At 39.2% G+C, this 20654-nt stretch overlaps 1 protein-coding gene across 13 annotated transcripts in view; it reads right to left on the bottom strand.

Moving 5' to 3' along the window:
- Positions 1 to 20654, bottom strand: part of COA1 (cytochrome c oxidase assembly factor 1) — a 98320-nt gene that overhangs the window by 40666 nt on the left and 37000 nt on the right. For 11 of the 13 annotated variants that reach the window (XR_010945373.1, XR_010945372.1, XM_067745830.1 and 8 more), the window contains one exon: positions 12398 to 12450. The exons of the other annotated variants lie outside the window; for them this stretch is intronic. Coding sequence is in view for 5 of the 11 variants with exons in the window: in XM_067745830.1 (XP_067601931.1) it covers positions 12398 to 12450 (53 nt within the window). In the remaining 6 variants the exon portion in view is untranslated. The remainder of the gene's footprint in view (positions 1 to 12397; positions 12451 to 20654) is intronic. 13 annotated transcript variants of the gene reach the window in all.

Below are 20654 nucleotides of genomic sequence, written 5' to 3'. Positions count from 1 at the left end.
ACTTTTCTTCTCTTTTATGTATTGTACCTTCCTAAGAAGACTCTGTTTACCTGCAAGGAGAAATGGTATGTTACTTGTGTTGGATTCAATATAATACAATGTGTGGCAAGTGGGAAGCATTTAATATACATCAAAGACTATTTCTTTCTTGTTCCAAAAGTTAAAGGCCTTTATAAATCTCAATAGCTTTAAGGATGTGTTGGAGTAATCACCCTCAACATGTAAAACTGCTGACGATCAAATTGCTGTGGGCAATTTGATAATAAGCCACTCCTTGTGTTATGAAAGAATGAACCTAGCAACATGCTTTGTCCATGATTTCAGCCTGATGTAATCCTAAAATTGGAGAGTATGATTTGTGACAAGTGGACCTGAGTCAACGACAAGATTCCTTAATGAATAGGTTTTATTGAGCTAGTCACTGAGGGAATAAATATGCCCAACTCAGTATCAGGGCTTATCTTCAGGACTTGTAAGGGCAGACTTCCCATGACCACTCTCATTCCAGCCCAGACTGTGCTCTCTGCATAGCTGAACCATGGCACAAGTGTTAGGTATGTCAAAACTGTTGATAAACTGATAAAATGTCTTGGTTGAAGGTAATTTTAAAAGTTAAAGGTCATTAGCCAAGTTTATTTTTCAACCAATACTACACTCTGCATTTTTCATAGATACCCTCTATACGAGAAGAGCCCTTCATGTTTTATTTCTTCCCCAACACACATAATACATGACATCCACAAGCACAAATACCCTGCCAGGCTACAGAATAAGTAAGTACATTCACTATATTGTAACACCATCTCTTCCTCCCCTGCTCAAGGAGGCAAGTAGAAAACTACTGTAAGATGAAGTGTAAATCCATCCTAATTCAATTGTAAAAGTAAAATAATTACAGAGAAAGTCAGGTTATACTTTGAGAAAAAAGTGCTATTGGTACATAGTTCAAGAAGATTTACATGACAAATCTTATCAAAGAATCCTATAATGAATTTAAACAAAGCCAAATGTTAATAAACATCCAACTAAAATCATTAATGCACTGCTTTGCTGATTCCTTTAATATTAAGAGCCCCTCAACAGATCTCTGAAAATTACTACCTATGAATACTGACTGCTTCTAGCTTTCCCTTTTGGAAATCCTGTACTTGCCTATTCATGAACAAAGAAGAAATTTCTAAAAGAAATAAAATGAAATATTAGCAGTGTATCATCTGAAGAGGTATGATTAACATTTACTATGTTACTAAAAATTTTTAAATAGGGAGGCTGCCCCTCCATCCACCCAATTAAACATGATTAAATAGGTGACATATTAAAATATAGGCTCTAATCCTTACTCGTGATTGGGGGGAACACGTATAACCACTAAAAGGAGATGGGAATGCTTTCATGATTCCCATATTCTTGGCAGAAAATTACATCTTTGTTTCTCTCACTAGTAATTCAATTCTAAGTAAGTTTTATAACCTAAGAAGATGAGATTTAGACTAATGAATTATTTGGTTATTAAAAAATACATATGCTGATAAGCTGTACCTTTTTCCCATGAAAAGTGCAAAATTGCAACCAAACAGTATTTAAAAGCTAAGGATAGGGGGCTATATCCCTCCACATGTTTTATAGGGTTTAGGGTATCACTTGTATTCTCATTCAAATTGATTTAAAACATTAATGAATTTTCCTATTTCCAATACAATGGTGAAATATGTTTTATACATCCTGTTGGAAACAATAATCTGTAAAAGTACGTAAAAAACATCTTTCAAAGGCACTGAAAAACATCTTTCGAAAGCACTGAAAAATAAGAAGACAGTAAGAATTTATCAAGTCAAAACTAAGAGGGGATTTCAACAAATGGTGCTGGGAAAACTAAATATTTACATGCAAAGAAAAAAAAATGAAGGTGGACATTTACCTTACACCATATACAAGAACTAACTCACAATGGATCAAAGACCTACATGCAAGAACTAACACTATAAAACTCTTCAAAAGCATAGGGAGAAAGCTCCATGACACTGAATTTGGCAATGATTTCTTGGATATGCCACTAAAAACACAGGCAACAAAAGAAAAAAAAAAGATAAATTGGACTACATCAAAATTTTAAACTTTTGTGCATAAAAGGACACTATCAACAGAATAAAAAGGTAACCTACGGGGGCTTCCCTAGTGGCGCAGTGGCTGAGAGTCCGCCTGCCAATGCAGGGGACACGGGTTCGTGCCCCGGTCCGGGAGGATCCCACGTGTCGCGTAGCAGCTGGGCCTGTGAGCCGTGGCCGCTGAGCCTGCGCGTCCGGAGCCTGTGCTCCGCAGCGGGGGAGGCCACAACAGTGAGAGGCCCGTGTACCGCAAAAAAAAAAAAAAAAAAAACAGGCATTGGAGAAAATATTTACAAATCATATATCTGATAAGGAATTCATATCTGAAAACAAATAACTCCTAATACTAAACAAAAACTGGGCAAATTCAAAAATGGGCTAAGGACTTGAATAGACATTTCTCCAGAGAAGATATACAACCAGTCAATAAGCACATGAAAGGATGCTCAACATCACTAATCACTGGGGAAATGCAAATCAAAATCACAATGAGATACCACTTCACACCCATTAAAATGGTTATTAAAAAAAAAAAAAAGATGTGGAGAAACTGGAACCCTTGTGATTGCTGGTGGAAATGTAAAATGGGGCAGCTGCTGTGGAAAATAGTATTATTGATTCCTCAAAAAATTAAAAATAGAACTACTATATGATCCAGCAATTCCACTCCTGGGTATATACCCAAAAGAAATGAAAGCAAGGACTCAGATATTTGTACACCCATGTTCAGAGCAGCATAATAAACAACAGCCAAAAGTGGAAACAACTAAAGTTTCCAATCAACGGATGAACTGCTAATCAAAATGTGGTGTGTGTACACACACACACACACACACACACACACAGGAATATTATTCAGCCTTAAAAAGGAGTGAAATTCGGATACATGTTATAACATGAACCTTGGAGACATTATGCTAAGTGAAATAAGCCAGACACAAAAAGACAATTATTACATGATTCTACTAATATGAGGTACCTAGAATAGTCAAATTCACACAATGTAGAACAGCAGTTACCAAGGGCTGGGGTGAATGGGGTAAGGAGGACATTGTTTAATGGGTACGGTTTCAGTTTGGGATGATGAAAAAGTTCTGGAGATGGATAGTGGTGCTGTTTGCACAACAATGTGAATATACTTAATGCCACTGAACTACACACTTAAAAATAGTTAAAATGGTAAATTTTATGTTACGTATATTTTACCACAATTTTTTAAAAAGTGAAATGGGAATGAAAAGTCAGCATGGAAAACAAATTCTGAAGCCACATTTCCTCTAAAGGGTCCTTGCTGATCTTGGAAAATTAGAACCTTTGTTTTGATTGATTCTCAGGGGGACAGATACAGAAATAAAACTGAGGGCCATCTCACCTAAGACCCTCCCCACAATAAGCTGGAATCCCAAAGGGCTACATCCTTAAATAAGAATCTGAAATCTGAAGCAGATTATAACCTAGGATCAAACTGCTTTTCTCAAACTTTAAACTTGGTTTATAACCCATCCCAGATTAGAATACTCCCAAAGTGTCTGTCAGAAGCAAATGCAAATTTTCTAAGTACCTACGCTGTGGGCCTAAAAATAGTCTTAAATAATTTTTCAAATGTAGTATCGAGGGCCCAGTTGAGGATAATGGAATACACAGGAAACTAAACAGGAATAAGAATAAGCAGAAACAACAGACAGGAAAAAGTGGTCAGGAGATAACTTGAGAAATTGGAAATATCAGATGCAGACAAAAAAATAATTGTGTTTTCTGTGATAGGATAAACAAAAGACAAGTTGGAGTTTTTAGCAGAGAAGTGAAAACTATACACAGTGACACAGTTTGAAAATAGAAAAAAAAATAGAAAGTCAAGAATTAAAAATAAAATAACCCCAATTAAGAACTGAATAGAGAGGTTTAAAAGCAGATTAGATGCAACTTAAAAGATATTTAGTAAATGGGAAGACAGGAGAAAAGCCTAGAGGTATGCTAGAGCTGGCCTGAACCAGCCTGTGAAAGCCAGTTATGTGCAGCTCCTTCTAACTCTGCCTCAGTGAAGTCATGCTGGTTGCCTGAAACTGCCCTTGTGAATATTTACACTATGGAAATCAACAACTGCTACAAATCAGGGCTTTTTTTCCCCCTGGAGAACCAGTTTAACAGCACATCACTGGAAGCAACCATACAGAATTCAGGACAGAGAGAGACAAAAAGATGATGAATGCATGACAGAGGGTAAGAAATGTGAAGAATACATGAGAAAGTCCAATCTATATTTAATTGGAGTTTCAAAAGAAACTGAAGAAATTGAAGAACAAGAGAATGGCAGGTGAGAAAATGGCTAAGATTTTTCCAGAACTAATGAAATCACCAAATCATAGCTTTAAGAAGCCCAATGAATCCATTACAGGATAAATAAAAAGAAATCTGCAGTGAAGTAAGACTGACCACTGTACCATTAGAGTAACATATTTATTTTTTAATCTATGAATTCTTTTCTTTAAAAATTGTAAGTGTTACCAGAATTCAGACAGGTGGGGATTTATTTTCATTACTTTTACCCAGAACACAATGAAGCCTACACTTTGGACCTGCAGATTCAGAACCTTGTTACCTCAAGAAAGTTTTCTTCTACTTTTATTTTTCTCTTTTGTTACATTTATTCTGATCTCTCCCTTAGAAATACCTTATTCTCCTCTCTCTGTCCTCAATATCTGTCGTCTTTACCCTCGTCACTTCACTTCCCTGTCATCATTTTCTCCTTATTCTGGACAATCTCAAATACTCAATATAGGATTCCACTTTCCACAGGATTAGCTCTGCTCTTTACAATTGCCATTGCAGATTTTTATCCCGCTATTGCATTTTCAGGTTTTTTGTTTATTTTTAGCTCCTCTTAAAATCATTTCAGCTCCTCTTAAAATCTCATTCTGATTTTTTCTTATGACTTTTTGTTTTGATTTCATAGAGGTCATTTTTTGCTCTCTTGCTAAGAATAAAATCTTACATTTCCACAAATATCTTCTGTATACCATAATAAATCATACAGAATGATTCTTAAGCCTTCCCTCATCATCTTTGGGTAATGGTTCCCTTCTTTTATGCGACAGATTTCTTTCATAATTTCCATAAAGATTATTATCTTTGAAAAAAGAAAAGGAACAATTTTTAAATGGCAGAGTATACAGATCACCCTTGATTCCCGTCACTATCCATTGGATGGTGAAATTTTGCTCACATCTTGAATTTGGTCAGGTTTTGTGTGTACAGGCTGATGCACACAGGCCATGGCTCCATTTATAATACTCGGCAGACAGTACAACTATGCTGGACTGATCTAGGATCTTCTATGATTCTCTCATATTATGAGGAGAATTTTGTTACTATAACATCAGGAACATGCTGCAGTTTGTCTTTTAACAGAAAAAATAAATGCTAATCTGAAACCCTAAGAGCACAACTCGCAGGTTTCCTCTTAACACCACTTCTACAGCTGCATCGCATCCCTGGAAAGCAATATCCTAAGTTTCCTTTCATTCTCTTCCACACTACATATTGGAAATGTTAGTCTATGAATGGATACACAAAGAATGGTGCTGAAGGTAGTCTGGAGGAGTTGAGAGTGGGGGGAGATAGAGGAATCTCTAGTCAAGTTAACTGGCTTGTAATATGTCATGAAATACAGAACATGAAGGAAACAGGCTTCCAACAGTCATTCATGGTAACCTTCATCTTGGAAGTATGAGTGAACAATGGGAATAGATCAAAGCCTCTTTCTAACTTCTCCTCCTCATCTCATTTTATTCTCCTGTGTTAGAAGTCAAAGCATAAATACACCACTAAGGCTTTCTCAGTCTACTCCAACCTCAATGTAGTAAGTAGTTAGTGGAAATGCCTCTAAAACTAAGAAACAGTTGATTGCTACTTAACTCTTTGGTGCTGTTATGGGACTATGTGCGTAGCTTAACGGGAGCTGGAAGAAAGCACATCACACATAGCTAGCCTAAAGTCAACATTTTTAAAGAAGTACATTTTCTAAAACAAAAAGACTGATATGTTAATCTCTGTATTTGAACATACAGTCGACCAAAATATGGTGACAGGTATTAACTAATACAGAAAGAGTGAAATAACTAGAATTCTTTCACAACAGGAAGATGAAGATCAAGACTTATCATGACCGTATACATTTTTAAAGACCTATGACAGTGATTTTATACGTGGTGATGTAGACACTGATTTCTTCTCCATATCACTTAAAAGTCTGAAAATAGTCATTTTAGGATGATTTTTTAAAGTTCTACTCTAATCACTCTACCCAGTAAACACACAGAATTTGTTATTCCAGAAGGTGCTCAAAGGCAATGATATAAACAGCACTTAATCTAATTCACAGATGACAGCTCTAAATAGGTAAGTAAGGAAAGCTAGGCTTATTTTGAGGACACGTCCTGACCATCCCTGCTGATAGTCTTGAGAACAATTACCAGAACCTCATCCCCTCAAATGTGGAAAAAAAATTCAAATTCGGGAAAAGCTTCATTCTTTTTCCTTTTTACATATCACAGTGAACATTTCATTAATAAAGTCAAGCTGAGCTCACTATTTCTTATTTGACAATGCCCCCCCCAAACACTTAGCGTCTAATGGATTTCCCTTAATTAATAGCTAACATTTAATGAACCCTTACTGTGTGCCAGGTACTTTACTAAATGCTTTACATAATTAACTCATTTCTCTGAAGGAATGCTATTATTACCATCAGCAGTTTAAAGATAGGAAACAAAAGGGACACAAAAGTCAAATAATTTGCCCAGTTTTTCATTCCAGTTACTACTGCTACATCACAAATTACACCAAACGTAGTGGCTTGAAAAACGATTTTATCATACATGAAATCTGGAGGTCAAGAATTCGGACAGGGCACAAAGGTAGAGGCTACAACTAAGAAGACTCAACAACTAGGGATGTCTCAATGGCTGGGGGTGGGAGTCATCTGGGGAAATTTTCACTTGCGTGTATGACTGTTGATGCTACTGTCATCTAGAATCTCAGCTGGAGCTGTCAACTAGAGCACCTACATATGGCCTCTCTTGTGTCCTGGGCTTTCTTCACAGCATGGAAGCTTCAGCATAGCAGGACATCTTGCATGGCAGCACAGAGATCCAAGTGCGAGTGCCCCTGAAAGCAAGGTGGCGGCTAAATTGCCTTTTCCAACCTAGCCTCAGACGTCGTTCAGCACTTATGCCACATTCCATTAGTCACAGGCAAATCACAAGCCTGCGCAGATTCAAGAGGAGAGGATAGAGACCCCTCCTCTCAACAGAGGAGTGTCAAGGTCATGGCCTACAAAGAGCAGGGGGCTGGAAGTTCAGCCATCTTTGGGAAATACAACATACCACCATTGTATTGCAGAGATTCACAGAGCATGTTCTTTTTTTTTGCGGTACACGGGCCTCTCAGTGTTGTGGCCTCTCCCGCCGCGGGGCACAGGCTCCGGACGCACAGGCTCAGCGGCCATGGCCCACGGGCCCAGCTGCTCCGCGGCACACGGGATCCTCCCGGACCGCGGCACGAACCCGCATCCCCTTCACCGGCAGGCGGACTCTCAACCACTGCGCCACCAGGGAAGCCCCCACAGTGCATGTTCTTAACTACCATACGCAACTGCGAGCTCCAGAAGTGGCACTCTATATAGTGCTTAACAACCAAGCTCTTGACCTAGTCCAAAAGTTTTGGAATCTGGAATGGGCAAAGGGACCAAGTGGAGGGTGAGTTCTGAAGAGGCTTCTTTAGGCTATATTCCCGTCACACTCATCCCCCCCTCTGGAAGCCATCAGTGAAAACAGAGGATTCTCTACACCACCAAGAAAACAGAAGAGTCTCTTATAATCTCTCCACCATGATAGTTCCCAGGGGTGGCCAATTCCATCATAAAAATCAATTTAAGTGTTTCTGAAAGATGGCAAGCGATGTCCCATGGATATCCTCCTCTCATGATGGTCTGTGCACCATCATCTGGTCATCTGATGTCAAATATTACAGACTTAACCCAAATCAGACCTTGATTTCTGACGTCGCATTTAATACTGCCACAAGATCCACATTATTTACAAATAAATCAACAAATAGTTCAAATTCAGATGGGAATCTATAAGTCTAAGAGCAAGTTTCCAGAACCTTTTTTAGGGAGCAGAGGAGTTGGAGGAGCCATTCAAAACAAGTAATTTTTTATATCACTTTATTTCATATACATGTGATATAATCAAAGCTTACCACTGATTCCACTGCCAATTTCAAGGGTTTTGGATAAACTAAAGCACAATCGAGAGACTGCAGAATCAGGCTATTTAGAGACTCTCCAACGTTAAATCTTTCAGGATCAGATCCCTGGCACAAAGCCAGGCAAACAAAAGGTACAAACTGACTCACTGGACTAAAAACCCACCCTTCATTAGCCGCAGAGGAAGAATGATGTTTTAAAGTGGTACAGTTATTATCTGGGCTGTGAACAAATACCTCCCCATTAACAGTCCCTCAGAATACTAGTCTGAAAAACCTTGGTGTTACCAAGGAATTTCATTAAATCTGGTGGGGGGTTTTTTGTTAAAAATAATAAAATCATTGTCTTCAATAAAGTGTTGGTTGATACAAGGGAAAAACCAAGAATGCCTTCCCTCTCTTTTGGTTCACACCCTAGGTGAAGGCATGAAAACACAGTCAGCTACAATGCACTCGTGGTTTATTTACAGAGAAACATTCTGGCAAAATTAGCATAACTGGTTAAGTGTTACTTATTTGGAAATCCTGGTGTAGCAGTAATTTAAAAAAAAAACAAAACTGCTTTACCAGTTTAACTTTAAAGAAGTCAAGTCAAATTTTCATTTTGAATAAAATTTCAATTGACACGGACAACTTGAGCTGGACTATTAAAACAACCAAACAGCAGAGGAGACATTTAATGAATAAACTCCCCTGTTAACACTTTGTCTACATGGATTTTTCCAGAGGTACTGTGTTCTGGCTACATGAGGCTGGCTTTGTTTCTTTCAATAAATTAGAGAAGGGCAAAAGGTGGGGAGGGGAATGTGACAATCACACTTAATCCACACCAGGCCGCCATATGTCACTTTTGTCCTTTGCTGGTTCATTGATTATTCATGAATTCACTACCTGAAAAATGCTATATTTATCTTTACAGCCACAAAGCTGTCAATTCAGTTCCAAGTATGCCTGCCTTTGTTTTCAGTGAAATGCACACTTTGGGAGAAGGCGGCCTTTTGTATGACACTGCCCTATGCTATAAAACAGGTATAAAAAAAATCTGATATAATATAGGTGAGTTTCAATGTTGATACTGACCTGAACATTGTTATTATTTTGTAATGACTGTTAGATCAAAAGAAAATGAAGCAGTCTCGGCTTTTAGAGCCTTTGGCCTCTCAAGATTTCCAGAGAGGCCCTAAATCCTACTCCCTACTGTATTTTGTTATCAATGGTCTTACTGTTTCCATTTCTTTTCTTCTTTTATACATGCTTGTTTCTGGTAAGTATCCTATGCTATTATGTTACCTGCTCAAAGCTACCTGAGTTCCAACCACTGCTTCTCTGGGATGCATTACATCAGTTCTAGCTCAGAATCTGCCTGAAAGTTTCCTTTTCCCACATACAGTCATTGCCTTGAAGGATTCCACAGGTCATTTAAATTCCAACTTGTTTGCCAGCACATAGAGGAGACATACTTTTAGAAAGGCAAAGAGACACTCAGCTTTCAACACTACCTACCAGACAAGAAGACAGGGAAGATAAGCTTGCCTAAAGACATTTTAAATGCTTCCCTGATGGCTTCAAGCTTAAAACTACTACCACAAATCCATCATCTTTGTCCTGAGGGAGAAAGTCAGAGGGAGAAAATAGATTAAAACTATACTTGCATCCTAAAAATTCTGTGAACAGCTTGAAGGATAAAAAAGCAAAGTGAAATCTACACTCCCAAATTACTGTCATTTTAAAGTTTTGTGATAAAAGCCAAAAATGTAAATTGAATTTAATTTTCCCTAGGTGTACTCAACAACAATTTTGACATGAATGTCAAACATGTGATAAAGGTTCTTTAACAGTTAGTGACTGAGGGTAAAGACCTAATCCAAAGAGAAAAATAGCACTTCATAAATAGTTCCAACAGATCGTGCATTCTTCCATGTTTTATTTCAATTAATCTTTTGAGGACACCTAAAAGTCTCTTTCTAATTCAAGAATGTGATTAAGACCTGCACCTCCATTAACAGGAAAATGAGGCAGAAGGAGCCTTAATACTTCAGAACTCCAATATGATGTAAGACTAAGTCATCAAATTCCTAACATGATTAACTTATGAGATCAATGTTCATGTCTAAAAAAGCAAAAGAAAAAAAAGATTCAAACACAGCTTGACTGTTTTCATGTTTTAAAAAATAATTTAATCACAGAAATTTATTCATGTTAGTGCCTAATTGTTTTATAGGACTGTCTACCTTCAGAAGCCCCTAACCTGTTTGTTCTTTACCAAATGCATCACTCCTTGTTCAGTCATCCAGGATGGAAACCTGGGCCTCTTCTGTCACCCTGCTTTCATTAGTCAGGATTAAGTTCAACCACATACAACGTGAGCAAAAACAAACAATCAGACAAAGCCATCAGCTTACACAAGACAAAAAGTAATTGTATTCTGACAAAAAAAGACGCCCAGATGTAGTCAGGCCAGTGTATTCTAGTTCACAGCGCCGGGCCCTTTCCCTCTTGATGACGTGCCATTCCCAGCATGTGCCCTCCCCTTCAAGGTGCAAGATGGCTGCTTGAGTGCCTGCTATCGCATGCCCGTAACAGCCAGTAGGAGAGAGGGGAAGGAGGGCTCAATCCTTTCAATAACACTTTCTAGAAGTTCCACACAGCACTTCCATTTTCATCTCACTAGGCTGAATTTAGTGATAGTCACATCTAGCTACAAAAAGACTTGAAAATGCCATCTTTTCATTGGGCAATAATATATCCAACTGAAAATTAGGGTTCTGTTATACAAAGAAAGAAGGAAATGTTTGCCAGAATGAGCACGGTCACAGTCTCCAGGATTCTTCTCTCTTACTCCCCACATCCAGTCCTCTCAGCTCACCACCATTATTTAGCTAAGTCAACCCTATCAGCATGGTTGTAATTCACCTTATCATCATCTCTGCTGGAACTATAACATCCTAACTGATCTCCCTGAGCCAGGTGGAAATCAGCTATTCCATTTGGTCACAGAAACTAAAGAAAAGCGTGGGAAGAGACATGTGAGTGGGAGGCACCATCACTTCTCCTTCAGGCTCATAGAAGCCACCCTGGCAAAGGAGGAACTCTGCTCTTCCATGCAAACGTATTAAGGTCCCTAGGGAAAGACAGAGAGACTGACTGCAATCTGGTGTCTGTGTGATTGTGGAGAATCTTGCTGGGGTTCAGTGGTTAGAGATGAGGGTCTTCACAGAGCAGGAAATCATCTGTACCTCAAAAAACACTTCTCCGTGGGCAGAATCAGAAAATTATCAACAGAATTCTATACTCAACACAAATATTTTCCACAAATGAAGGCAAAATAAATACTTTTGCAGACAAATAAAAGCTGACAGAATTCACTGAAAGCAGACTTGCACTATGAGAAATGTTTTTAATTGAAATATATTTGACATACAACATTGTGTAAATTTAAGGTGTACAACATGTTGATTTAATATTCATATTTGGAATACGACTGCCTTTGTAGCAATAATCAGTACCTCCATCACATTACATAATTATCATTTCTTTTTAGTGGTTGGAATAATTAAGTTGTCTCTTAGCAAGTTTGATGATTATAATACAATATTATCTATATTCTCTGTACTGCACATTAATTCTATAGGACTTATTTACTACTTGGTGCAAGTTTGTCCCCTTAAACAACATCTGTCCTATCACCCCTACCTTCCATCCTCTGGTAACCACCATTTCACTGTTTTTATGAGTTTGGCTTTTCTAGATTCTTCGTATAAGTGATATCATACAGTATTTGTCTTTCTCTGACTTATCTCACTAGAGATATTAAAGTTCTTCCGGCAGAAGGAAAATATCAAATGGAAATTTGGAACTACAAAAATAGAGGCCTACAATGTAAAATACATGGCTAATTGTTAAGGACATTTTTGTCTCATTTTTAATCTTTTTAAAGGTTAATTGAAGTGACATCAGCAAGATGGCAGAATAGGAGCTTTCTACTGTCTTTTCCCCAAAGACCAATGATTAAGACGATCACCTACCGAGAAGAGTGCTTTTGTGCAACTGCAAAGTCCAGCAGAGAAGTTCCAGCACGCTACGGGAGCAAAAACAGCAGAGATTAGATGCAGTGAGGAAGGTAAAAGGAACATATTAACCCCTCCCCAAGGTGGTGCGGCTCAGTGCCTCTCGCCAACAATTTCTCCCACCAGGGAAAGTGAGAGCATGTGAGTGCGTGCCCAGCTCCCCCAGCTGTACAAGGTGCTGCCAAAGGGGCCCACTTCTTTCCTGCCCCATCCAGGGCACTGAGGTGAGCTGAACAACGGCGGTCAGAGAGGGGCTGAGAGAACAGCTGCCAGAGCCGGGAATGGGTCAAAGGGACATGGATCCTATTAACCATTTCGAGGACAGCATCAGGAAGCCCACCCCTGAGCTGCTGGGGATACCTCCCCTGCACTTCCCCATCTGTGCACCTCACTCACACATACTCCCACCCAGTGGCAGGCTCCCCATGCGTACCCCCCCTGCCCCACACTTCCAGTGAAGGGATGTGTTCAAAGCTCAGTATGCAAATAAAACTGTGTTTAAAGAGATGTAAATACAATGGAATGTTATGGAGCCATAAAAAAACAAGGAAATCCTAGCATTTGCAACAACATGGACAAATCTGGAGGACATTATGCCAAGTGAGATAAGCCAGACAGAGAAACAAATATACTGCCTGATCCCACCAATATGGAGAATCTTAAAAGGAAGTTGAACGCACAGAAACCGAGTAGAAGGGTGGTTGCCAGGGGCTGGGGTGGGATGGGGAAATGGGGAGAGGTTGGTCAAAGGGTACAAATGTTTAGCTGTTAGATTAATAAATCCTGAGGATCTATGTACAGCATGACTGCAGCAAACACAGCACAATGTACAGTATGGTGACTATATTCTGGTATTATATAACTGAAATTTGCTAAAAGAGTCGATCTTAAGGGTTGTCACACACACACACAAAAAGTGAGGTAATGGTTGTGTCAACTTGATTGTGGAAATACTTTCACAATCTATACAAATATCAAATCATCATGTTGTACACTTTAAATATGACAGTTTTGTCAATTATAAGGCTGGAAAAAATTGGCTGTTTAAAGCAAACTTGATAATAATAAAGTATGTGGGTTTATAACATGCAGAAATAAAATATATGATAAAAATAGCACAAGATGAGAGTGCAGAATGGAAGTATATTGTTGTAAGATTCTTGTGTGAAATGGTATATATATTACCTAAAGGTAAATTAATAAAGTTAGACATATAAACCCTAGAGTAACTACTAAAAATAATAAAACAAAAGGTATAGCTATCAGCCAATAATGGAGATAAAATGGAATCACAAAAAAATACTCTATTAATCCAAAAGAAAGTAGAAAAACATGAAGAAAGAGGAACAAGGATGAGACACGTAGAAAACAGAGAGCAAGACGGCAGATTTAAACTTGATCATATTGAAAATAAATGTAAACTGTCTAAACACTATGCTTAAAAGGCAGAGATTATCATAATGGATAAAAGAAAAAAAGCAAGACTCAATGATATACCATCTGCAAGAATTAGTTGGTCAATGACACTAATGTTCCTAAGGTCTACAAAAATATAAAATAGCCTCTTCCCTATACCTGGGAAATTACTGGATAGTGCAGGAAGGAGGGCCCAGAAAGGTCCTCACTTCACAGTGGGTCAAGAAATTTTGCGTCAATAAAAAATTTCGCTGCCAGGGAGTGAACAAATGCAGAAAGTCAGAATTACGGATTCTGCCTTTCTGGCAGCCCTAACATAGAATGTGCTGAGAAGACAGACACTTTGGGTGAATTCAAGCCTCCCAGCCACATGGAGAATAACATTAATTTGAAAAGGCTGGGGGAGTCAGTTGTCCTAATTCATATCACACTGACCCCCTGAGGCTTCTGCAAAATCAAGCCCCCAATACCAATTAACTCTACAACAGTCATTGTGCAATGCGGAAAAACTTGGTGCTGTACCCAGTCAAGGATTACATCATTTGCAGGAGCTAACAGACATGTTGGCTACATCCTGGCAAGTAGGGCTATCAAACATGCACGTCAGCCTGCTGAGCAAGTCAGCCCAATAAAATAGGTAACCAGGCAATGGCCCAGCATTTTCCTCCTCTGTGAAGTAGAAGCAAGATATACATTTCACTCGGTCTCTTTCATAAATAGGAAGCTATGAGCAACTGCATTTTTTGCCATACAGGTAATTTCCCTGATAAGCATTACAAAGTGACAAAAAAAATTTCTTAAGAGTTAGGGCAGGGCGGTTAGCACTACTGGATCAGCCTGAGCTTGAATTCCTGGAAAGTAGCAGACAACAACGGAATAGTTTCAAAATTTTACATAGCCTCTTAACATGGATTGTGGTTTTTAAAGCCAATGAGCAAATACTGAGGAGGTGTGTCTTAAGGATAGTCAGAGCTGAGTGAGAGTAGACAGTCTTACAGTGGGTTGTTTTACCCAAGGATCTAGGTGACAAACATGGAGCCAGGATTCATAAGGGAAATCAAGGCAGCCAATGAAATAATCAGGTGATGAGGGAAGCGGGAAAGCCAAGTGGGTGACTTTTTCTGAGGAGCGGTATAAATGCTTGCATTCATTTTCTATGGCTATTGTAACAAATTACCACAAACTTAGTGGCCTAAAATAACACAAATTTATTATCTTACAGTTCTGTTAATCAGAAGTCTAACGCAGATCTCACTGGGCTAAGATCAAGTTGTCAGTAGGATACATCTTTTTGGGGGGCTATATGGAAGAATTTGTTTCTTTGCTTTTTCCATCTTGTAGAGGTCGTCCTCCTTCCTTGACTGTGGCCCCTCCCTCCAACTTCAAAGCTAGCAACAGCAGGCCTAGACCTTCTCACACTGCCATCTCTGGTTCTCTCTTCCAATTCCCTCTTCCACTTTTAGGGACCCATGATTACAGTGGGATGCCCAAATTAATCCAGGATAATCTCCATATTTTAAGGTCAGGTGAATAGCAATCTTAACTCCCCTTTACCATGTAACCTACCACATTCAGAGGTTCCAAGGTCTGAATGTGAACATACTGGCAGGGGTGAGGGGATGACGACCACATTACTCTGCCTACCACAGCGCTGCCAGCAGCTTTCCATAGGGACGTCTCTAATGATTTCCATGAATAAAGCAATGCTGTTTAAAGAGGGGAAACAGCACAGATTCGGGGAAATACAGGTAGCCATTGTGATTCCAAGTCTGTGATTCTGTAGATCTTCAGGAAGAGGTGTGGACAAGGCTGCCAAGAAAGCATCAACAGTACTGCAGATTGGACTGGCTCAGCATAGAGCGGCTGGGAAACTTAGTGCCACTGAGAAGCACAAAGACACAAAAAAGGGGGGGGGTTAGGAGAGGGTCAGGGTTTGAGTCCAAGATGTGGTACTAACTGCAAGATCTTACTTAGGCAAGTCACTTAACTGCTGTGTCCTACTTTTCTCTTCTGCAAAATGAAAAAGTTGATTTAAATTATCTTCTAAAGTCTCTTCCAAGTCAAAGTGCTATGATGTAATGTAATAGGGGAGAAAGGAAATAAAGAGACCAGAAGTTTACTCTCCTTAAATTTAAAACCAGGGCTTAGCATTTCATCTTCCCATGGGAATGGAGAATAGCAGACTTTTTTATTTTGAAGTCAAATAAATGATACCTTGTAAACACTAAGTATGTGGGAAAATCTGACTCTCTATAGCATCAGTTCTTAAATTTTTGACTAATCCATGTAAATTTAAAAAGCCAACAGACGACATATTTTGATGATTCTAATAATTAAAATATATAAAATGATAATATTATACCATTAGGAAAAGAAAGAAAATCTTAGGTTAACCAATCTTTGGTGCTGGGAAGGAAGGATTGGGAACAGTGGAGGAACCAGTTCCTAGGAAGCAGGAAGTGTCATTCAGGACAAATTATAAGTTATGAAACTGGTAACTAACATATTAATAAACACCTAGAACACAACCTTAAAAACAAAAAAAATAATCAAATGCCCAGTCTACATGATTTCAGAATACTAATTTTAAAAAGATAAAGTATTGAAATATCCTATGTAGTTTATCCTTATTACACAAGAATATTGCCCCATGATATGTGAATACTTACTGATTGTAGCAATTCTCAGGTATTCAATATAACTTAATGTCCAGAAACAATACCTAGGCTTTTTGCCAGAAAGAACTGATTATAATCATTAAAATCCTACACAAATGTACCAGAGGAATACAGAAAAGTATAAAGAATTACAGGTAACCTAAAAGTAAAGGGATATCTCCTCTAAAATAATAATCCAGATATCCACTTTTTGGCCTCAATTAACACTTACATAGATAATAGTAAGGTAGGCTTTGGAAATTCAGAAATAAATCTATCTGGGTAATTTATACAGTGAGGAGAGAGCTACAGGGTTTGTACATAACTGCCTGTTCTAAATGGTGAATGTGTAAAAGAAAGCTATGTGGAGCCAGCAGTCTAAGGACATCATAGCTGGAATCAGGGCTACAGTATTTACAGAGTGATCATGGGAGGAAAGTTGTGGTTCTGGTGACAATGAATTAAACATTTGGAAACCTAAGCCCCAGTCCCCATATTTTCTAAAGGCCTAGGTTTGCTCACCTGTAAAATAACAAGGTTCTAGTATTTGAGAGGATAACAGCTATTTTTCACATCTACTGAGGGCAAATATTAAGAAGCAGGCGTACACTGTCAAATGAACGCCCTATGATGGATAAGGGAATAATTTTACATTAGAAAGTTTTGTTAAATATTGCAACATGCCATCAAAAGAGCCTGTAAAATAATTTTTTGTTTAATAGTAAACTTTACTTCTAGAGCAGTTTTAGGTTCACAGGAAAGTTGGGCAGGAAGTACAGAGAGCTCCCATGTATCCCCTGCCCCCATACACACAGCCTTCCCCACTATCAACATCCTGAACCAGAGTGGGACACTGATTACAATCAATAAACCTACAGTGACACATCGTCATCATCCAAAGTCCATAGTTTGCATCAGGGTTCACTCTTGGCGTTAACATTCTATAGGTTTTGACAAACGTATTAACAACATGTATCCACCATTACAGTATCATAGAAAACAGTGTCACTGCCCTCAAAGTCCTCTTGATTTTGCCCATTCATCCCTCCCTCCCTGCCAACCCCTGGCAACCACTGATCTTTCTACTCAAATTACCTTGTTTTAAGGTCAAAGGCTTTCCTAGGACAAAGGTGGGAAGACTTTCTATATGGCCATTCAACATCCTAAGCTGTCTTTACTCACTGTCATACAATGTCACAGAGCACCTGAGCTTTGTCACTATTGTAACAGTACAGTATAAGGAAACTCCCAGGAGAATGAAAATATTTCACGCAAGAAATTTAATATTAGTAAGTTATTGGTACATTAATTATAACAATATTCTGATATTGTACTCCTCTAAACTTCAAAGAATTTTAGAGCATGTGGTACAAGGTGACTAGAGTTGAAAGCAAGCAAGCAGTATTTTTGTCCTTACCATTTTTTCCCAGTGGTCTTTAATATTTATGATGTTATTTTCAATCTTTATTTTTCAACAGATGCTAAAGGTATAGCTAAAATAAAAGAAACTGGTATTTCTTGCTCCTGATAGTAATAAAAAGGCTTCATCATAATGCCCTACAGCTTCTGCTTCCCGGCTTTCCGTCAAGAAATGAAAAATTAAGTTCACTGTGTGGCTCATTCTACAGATCAAAACTCCAGCTTTTATAATTTTTTTTTTAACAGCAGTGGTCAAAGTACTGGAAATCAACAGCTGCCAGAAAGCAGAACCTGGCAATTTACATCCATGAGACATACGCCACAGTTAAGCAAAACCACGGGGGCCATTCCTCAGAGCTCTTGCCTGACTCAAGCCTGACTTAGGGCTTGACTAAGGGCTGTTTTGCAAGCCCTAACCCCAGACTCAGAACCACAGTCAGGCAGGTACGGAAGACCCGAACTGCCCTGGATAACTGGGTGAGGCCCTCGTCACCTAGAGCACGTTTCCACTTGCCAAAAGAGCTCATTTCCAGTCAGACAGGGGGGATAGAGCTGATGAGAGAGAAAGCAGAAAAGACCATGGTCTCTTATGGGTCTCCAACTACAATACACTGCCAGGAGGCCAGTTTTCATATGAAGTGTTATCTTGGATTTTCAAGCCATCTTCTATGTATCATGTATCATTTTGGTTCACCATATAACCTAAGGTGAGTACACTTTGATATGAAATCTTGTTCAAGGCAGGCAGCGTAAGATCTGATTTTTTTTTTAATTTATTTATTTTTGGCTGCGTTGGGTCTTCGTTGCTGCGCGCGGGCTTTCTCTAGTTGCGGCGAGCGGGGGCTACTCTTCATTGCAGCGCGCGGGCTTCCCATTGTCGTGGTTTCTCTTGTTGCAGAGCATGGGCTCTAGGCACGCAGTCTTCAGTAGTGGCTCGCGGGCTCTAGAGCACAGGCTCAGTAGTTGTGGCGCACGGGCTTAGCTGCTCCGTGGCATGTGGGATCTTCCCAGACCAGGGATCGAACCCATGTTCCCTCCATTGGCAGGCAGATTCTTAACCACTGTGCCACCAGGGAAGCCCAAGATCTGATTTTTAAAAATCAAATCTTCCCTAGCAGAGGGGACAGTGACTAGAATGGGTGGGGGAACAAGTGGCTTCTGGATGGCTAGTAACGTTCCGTTTCCTGATTTGGGTGCTCATTAGACAATGTGTGCAGGTGCGTACTTTTATCAGTATTCATGAAATACTTCAATAACAAGCTCAAACCAAAACAAAAATCAACCATTCAGCAATAGAAACAGAGAGTAATAGGTAAGAATAGGCAATTCACAGAAACTCAAAAGGCCAATAAACTCTGAAAAGAAGTCCCACCCCTCTCTAACTCCAGAATCCTTTCCCTAATGCCCTCAAAAACACCTCTATCATCCCCAATTACTCAACCTTTTCTCAGACATTCCTGCTTGGGACACAACCCTGGCTGCACATACAACCACCTGGGAGTTTTAAAAAATTACCTAAGCCTGAGCTCCACCTCAGACTATCTGAGTCAGAATCTCCAGGGGCTGGGACCCAGGAAATGGTATGTTTACAAGCTCTCCCTGGTGATTTAAATATGCAACCAGGGTTGAAAGCCACTGCCAACTGAAACCTGGCTCTCCCTGCAGCCCTCTTCAGTCCAGCTGTCTTTATTCTCACACTCCTCCCCCCATTAGGCTGGAGGCAAGAGAGATGCTCTTATTTCTCATTGCCACTTCCAAACCACCATCACACCTGCTCCCTAAGATTCCAGCTTTCAATCTCACATTATCAGACCACACCATCCCTAATTCTCCTGTTGCGGTCATCAACATGACACCCCCAACCTCACTCCCTAATGGTTTTACCTCGTGGCTGTGATACTCTCTCCAACACTGTTCTTATCAAAATGCATAACTTAAGAAACCAAAAAATACCTTGAGACAAAAGAAAATGGAAAAACAACATAGCAAAACTTATGGGGTGTAAAAAGAAATGACACTGAGTTATTTGTAGTGAGGTGGACGGACCTAGAGTCTGTCATACAGAGTGAAGTAAGTCAGAAAGAGAAAAACAAATACTGTATGCTAACACATATATATGGAATCTAAAAAAGAACTGGTTCTGATGAACCTAGGAGCAGGTCAGGAATAAAGACACAGACGTAGAGAATGGACCTGAGGACACGGGGAGGGGAAAGGGTAAGCTGGGATGAAGTGAGAGAGTGGCATGGACATATATACACTACCAAATGTAAAATAGATAGCTAGTGGGAAGCAGCCGCATAGCACAGGGAGATCAGCTTGATGCTCTGTGACCACCTACAGGGGTGGGATAGGGAGGGTGGAAGGGAGACCGCAAGAGGTAAGGGATATGGGGATATATGTATATGTATAGCTGATTCACTTTGTTATACAGCAGAAACTAGCACACCATTGTAAAGCAATTATACTCCAATAAAGATGTTAAAAACAAACAAAAAACAAACAAAACTTAAATGCCTACATGAAGAAACAAGAAAAATCTCAAATGAACCTTACATTACACCTCAAGGAACTAGAAAGGAAAGAACAAACGAAGCCCAAAGTTTATAGAAGGAAATAAAGATTAGAGCAGAAATAAATGAAATAAAGACTAAAAAGACAATGGAAAAGATCAATGAACTAAGAGGTGGTTCTTTGAAAAGATAAAATGGACAAACCTTTAG

Source organism: Pseudorca crassidens, chromosome 8 (genome assembly GCF_039906515.1).
Source record: "Pseudorca crassidens isolate mPseCra1 chromosome 8, mPseCra1.hap1, whole genome shotgun sequence".
Classification (NCBI taxonomy): domain Eukaryota; kingdom Metazoa; phylum Chordata; class Mammalia; order Artiodactyla; family Delphinidae; genus Pseudorca; species Pseudorca crassidens.
The sequence above is the reverse complement of the archived record's forward strand: the minus strand, read 5'-3'. Positions and strand labels throughout refer to the sequence as shown.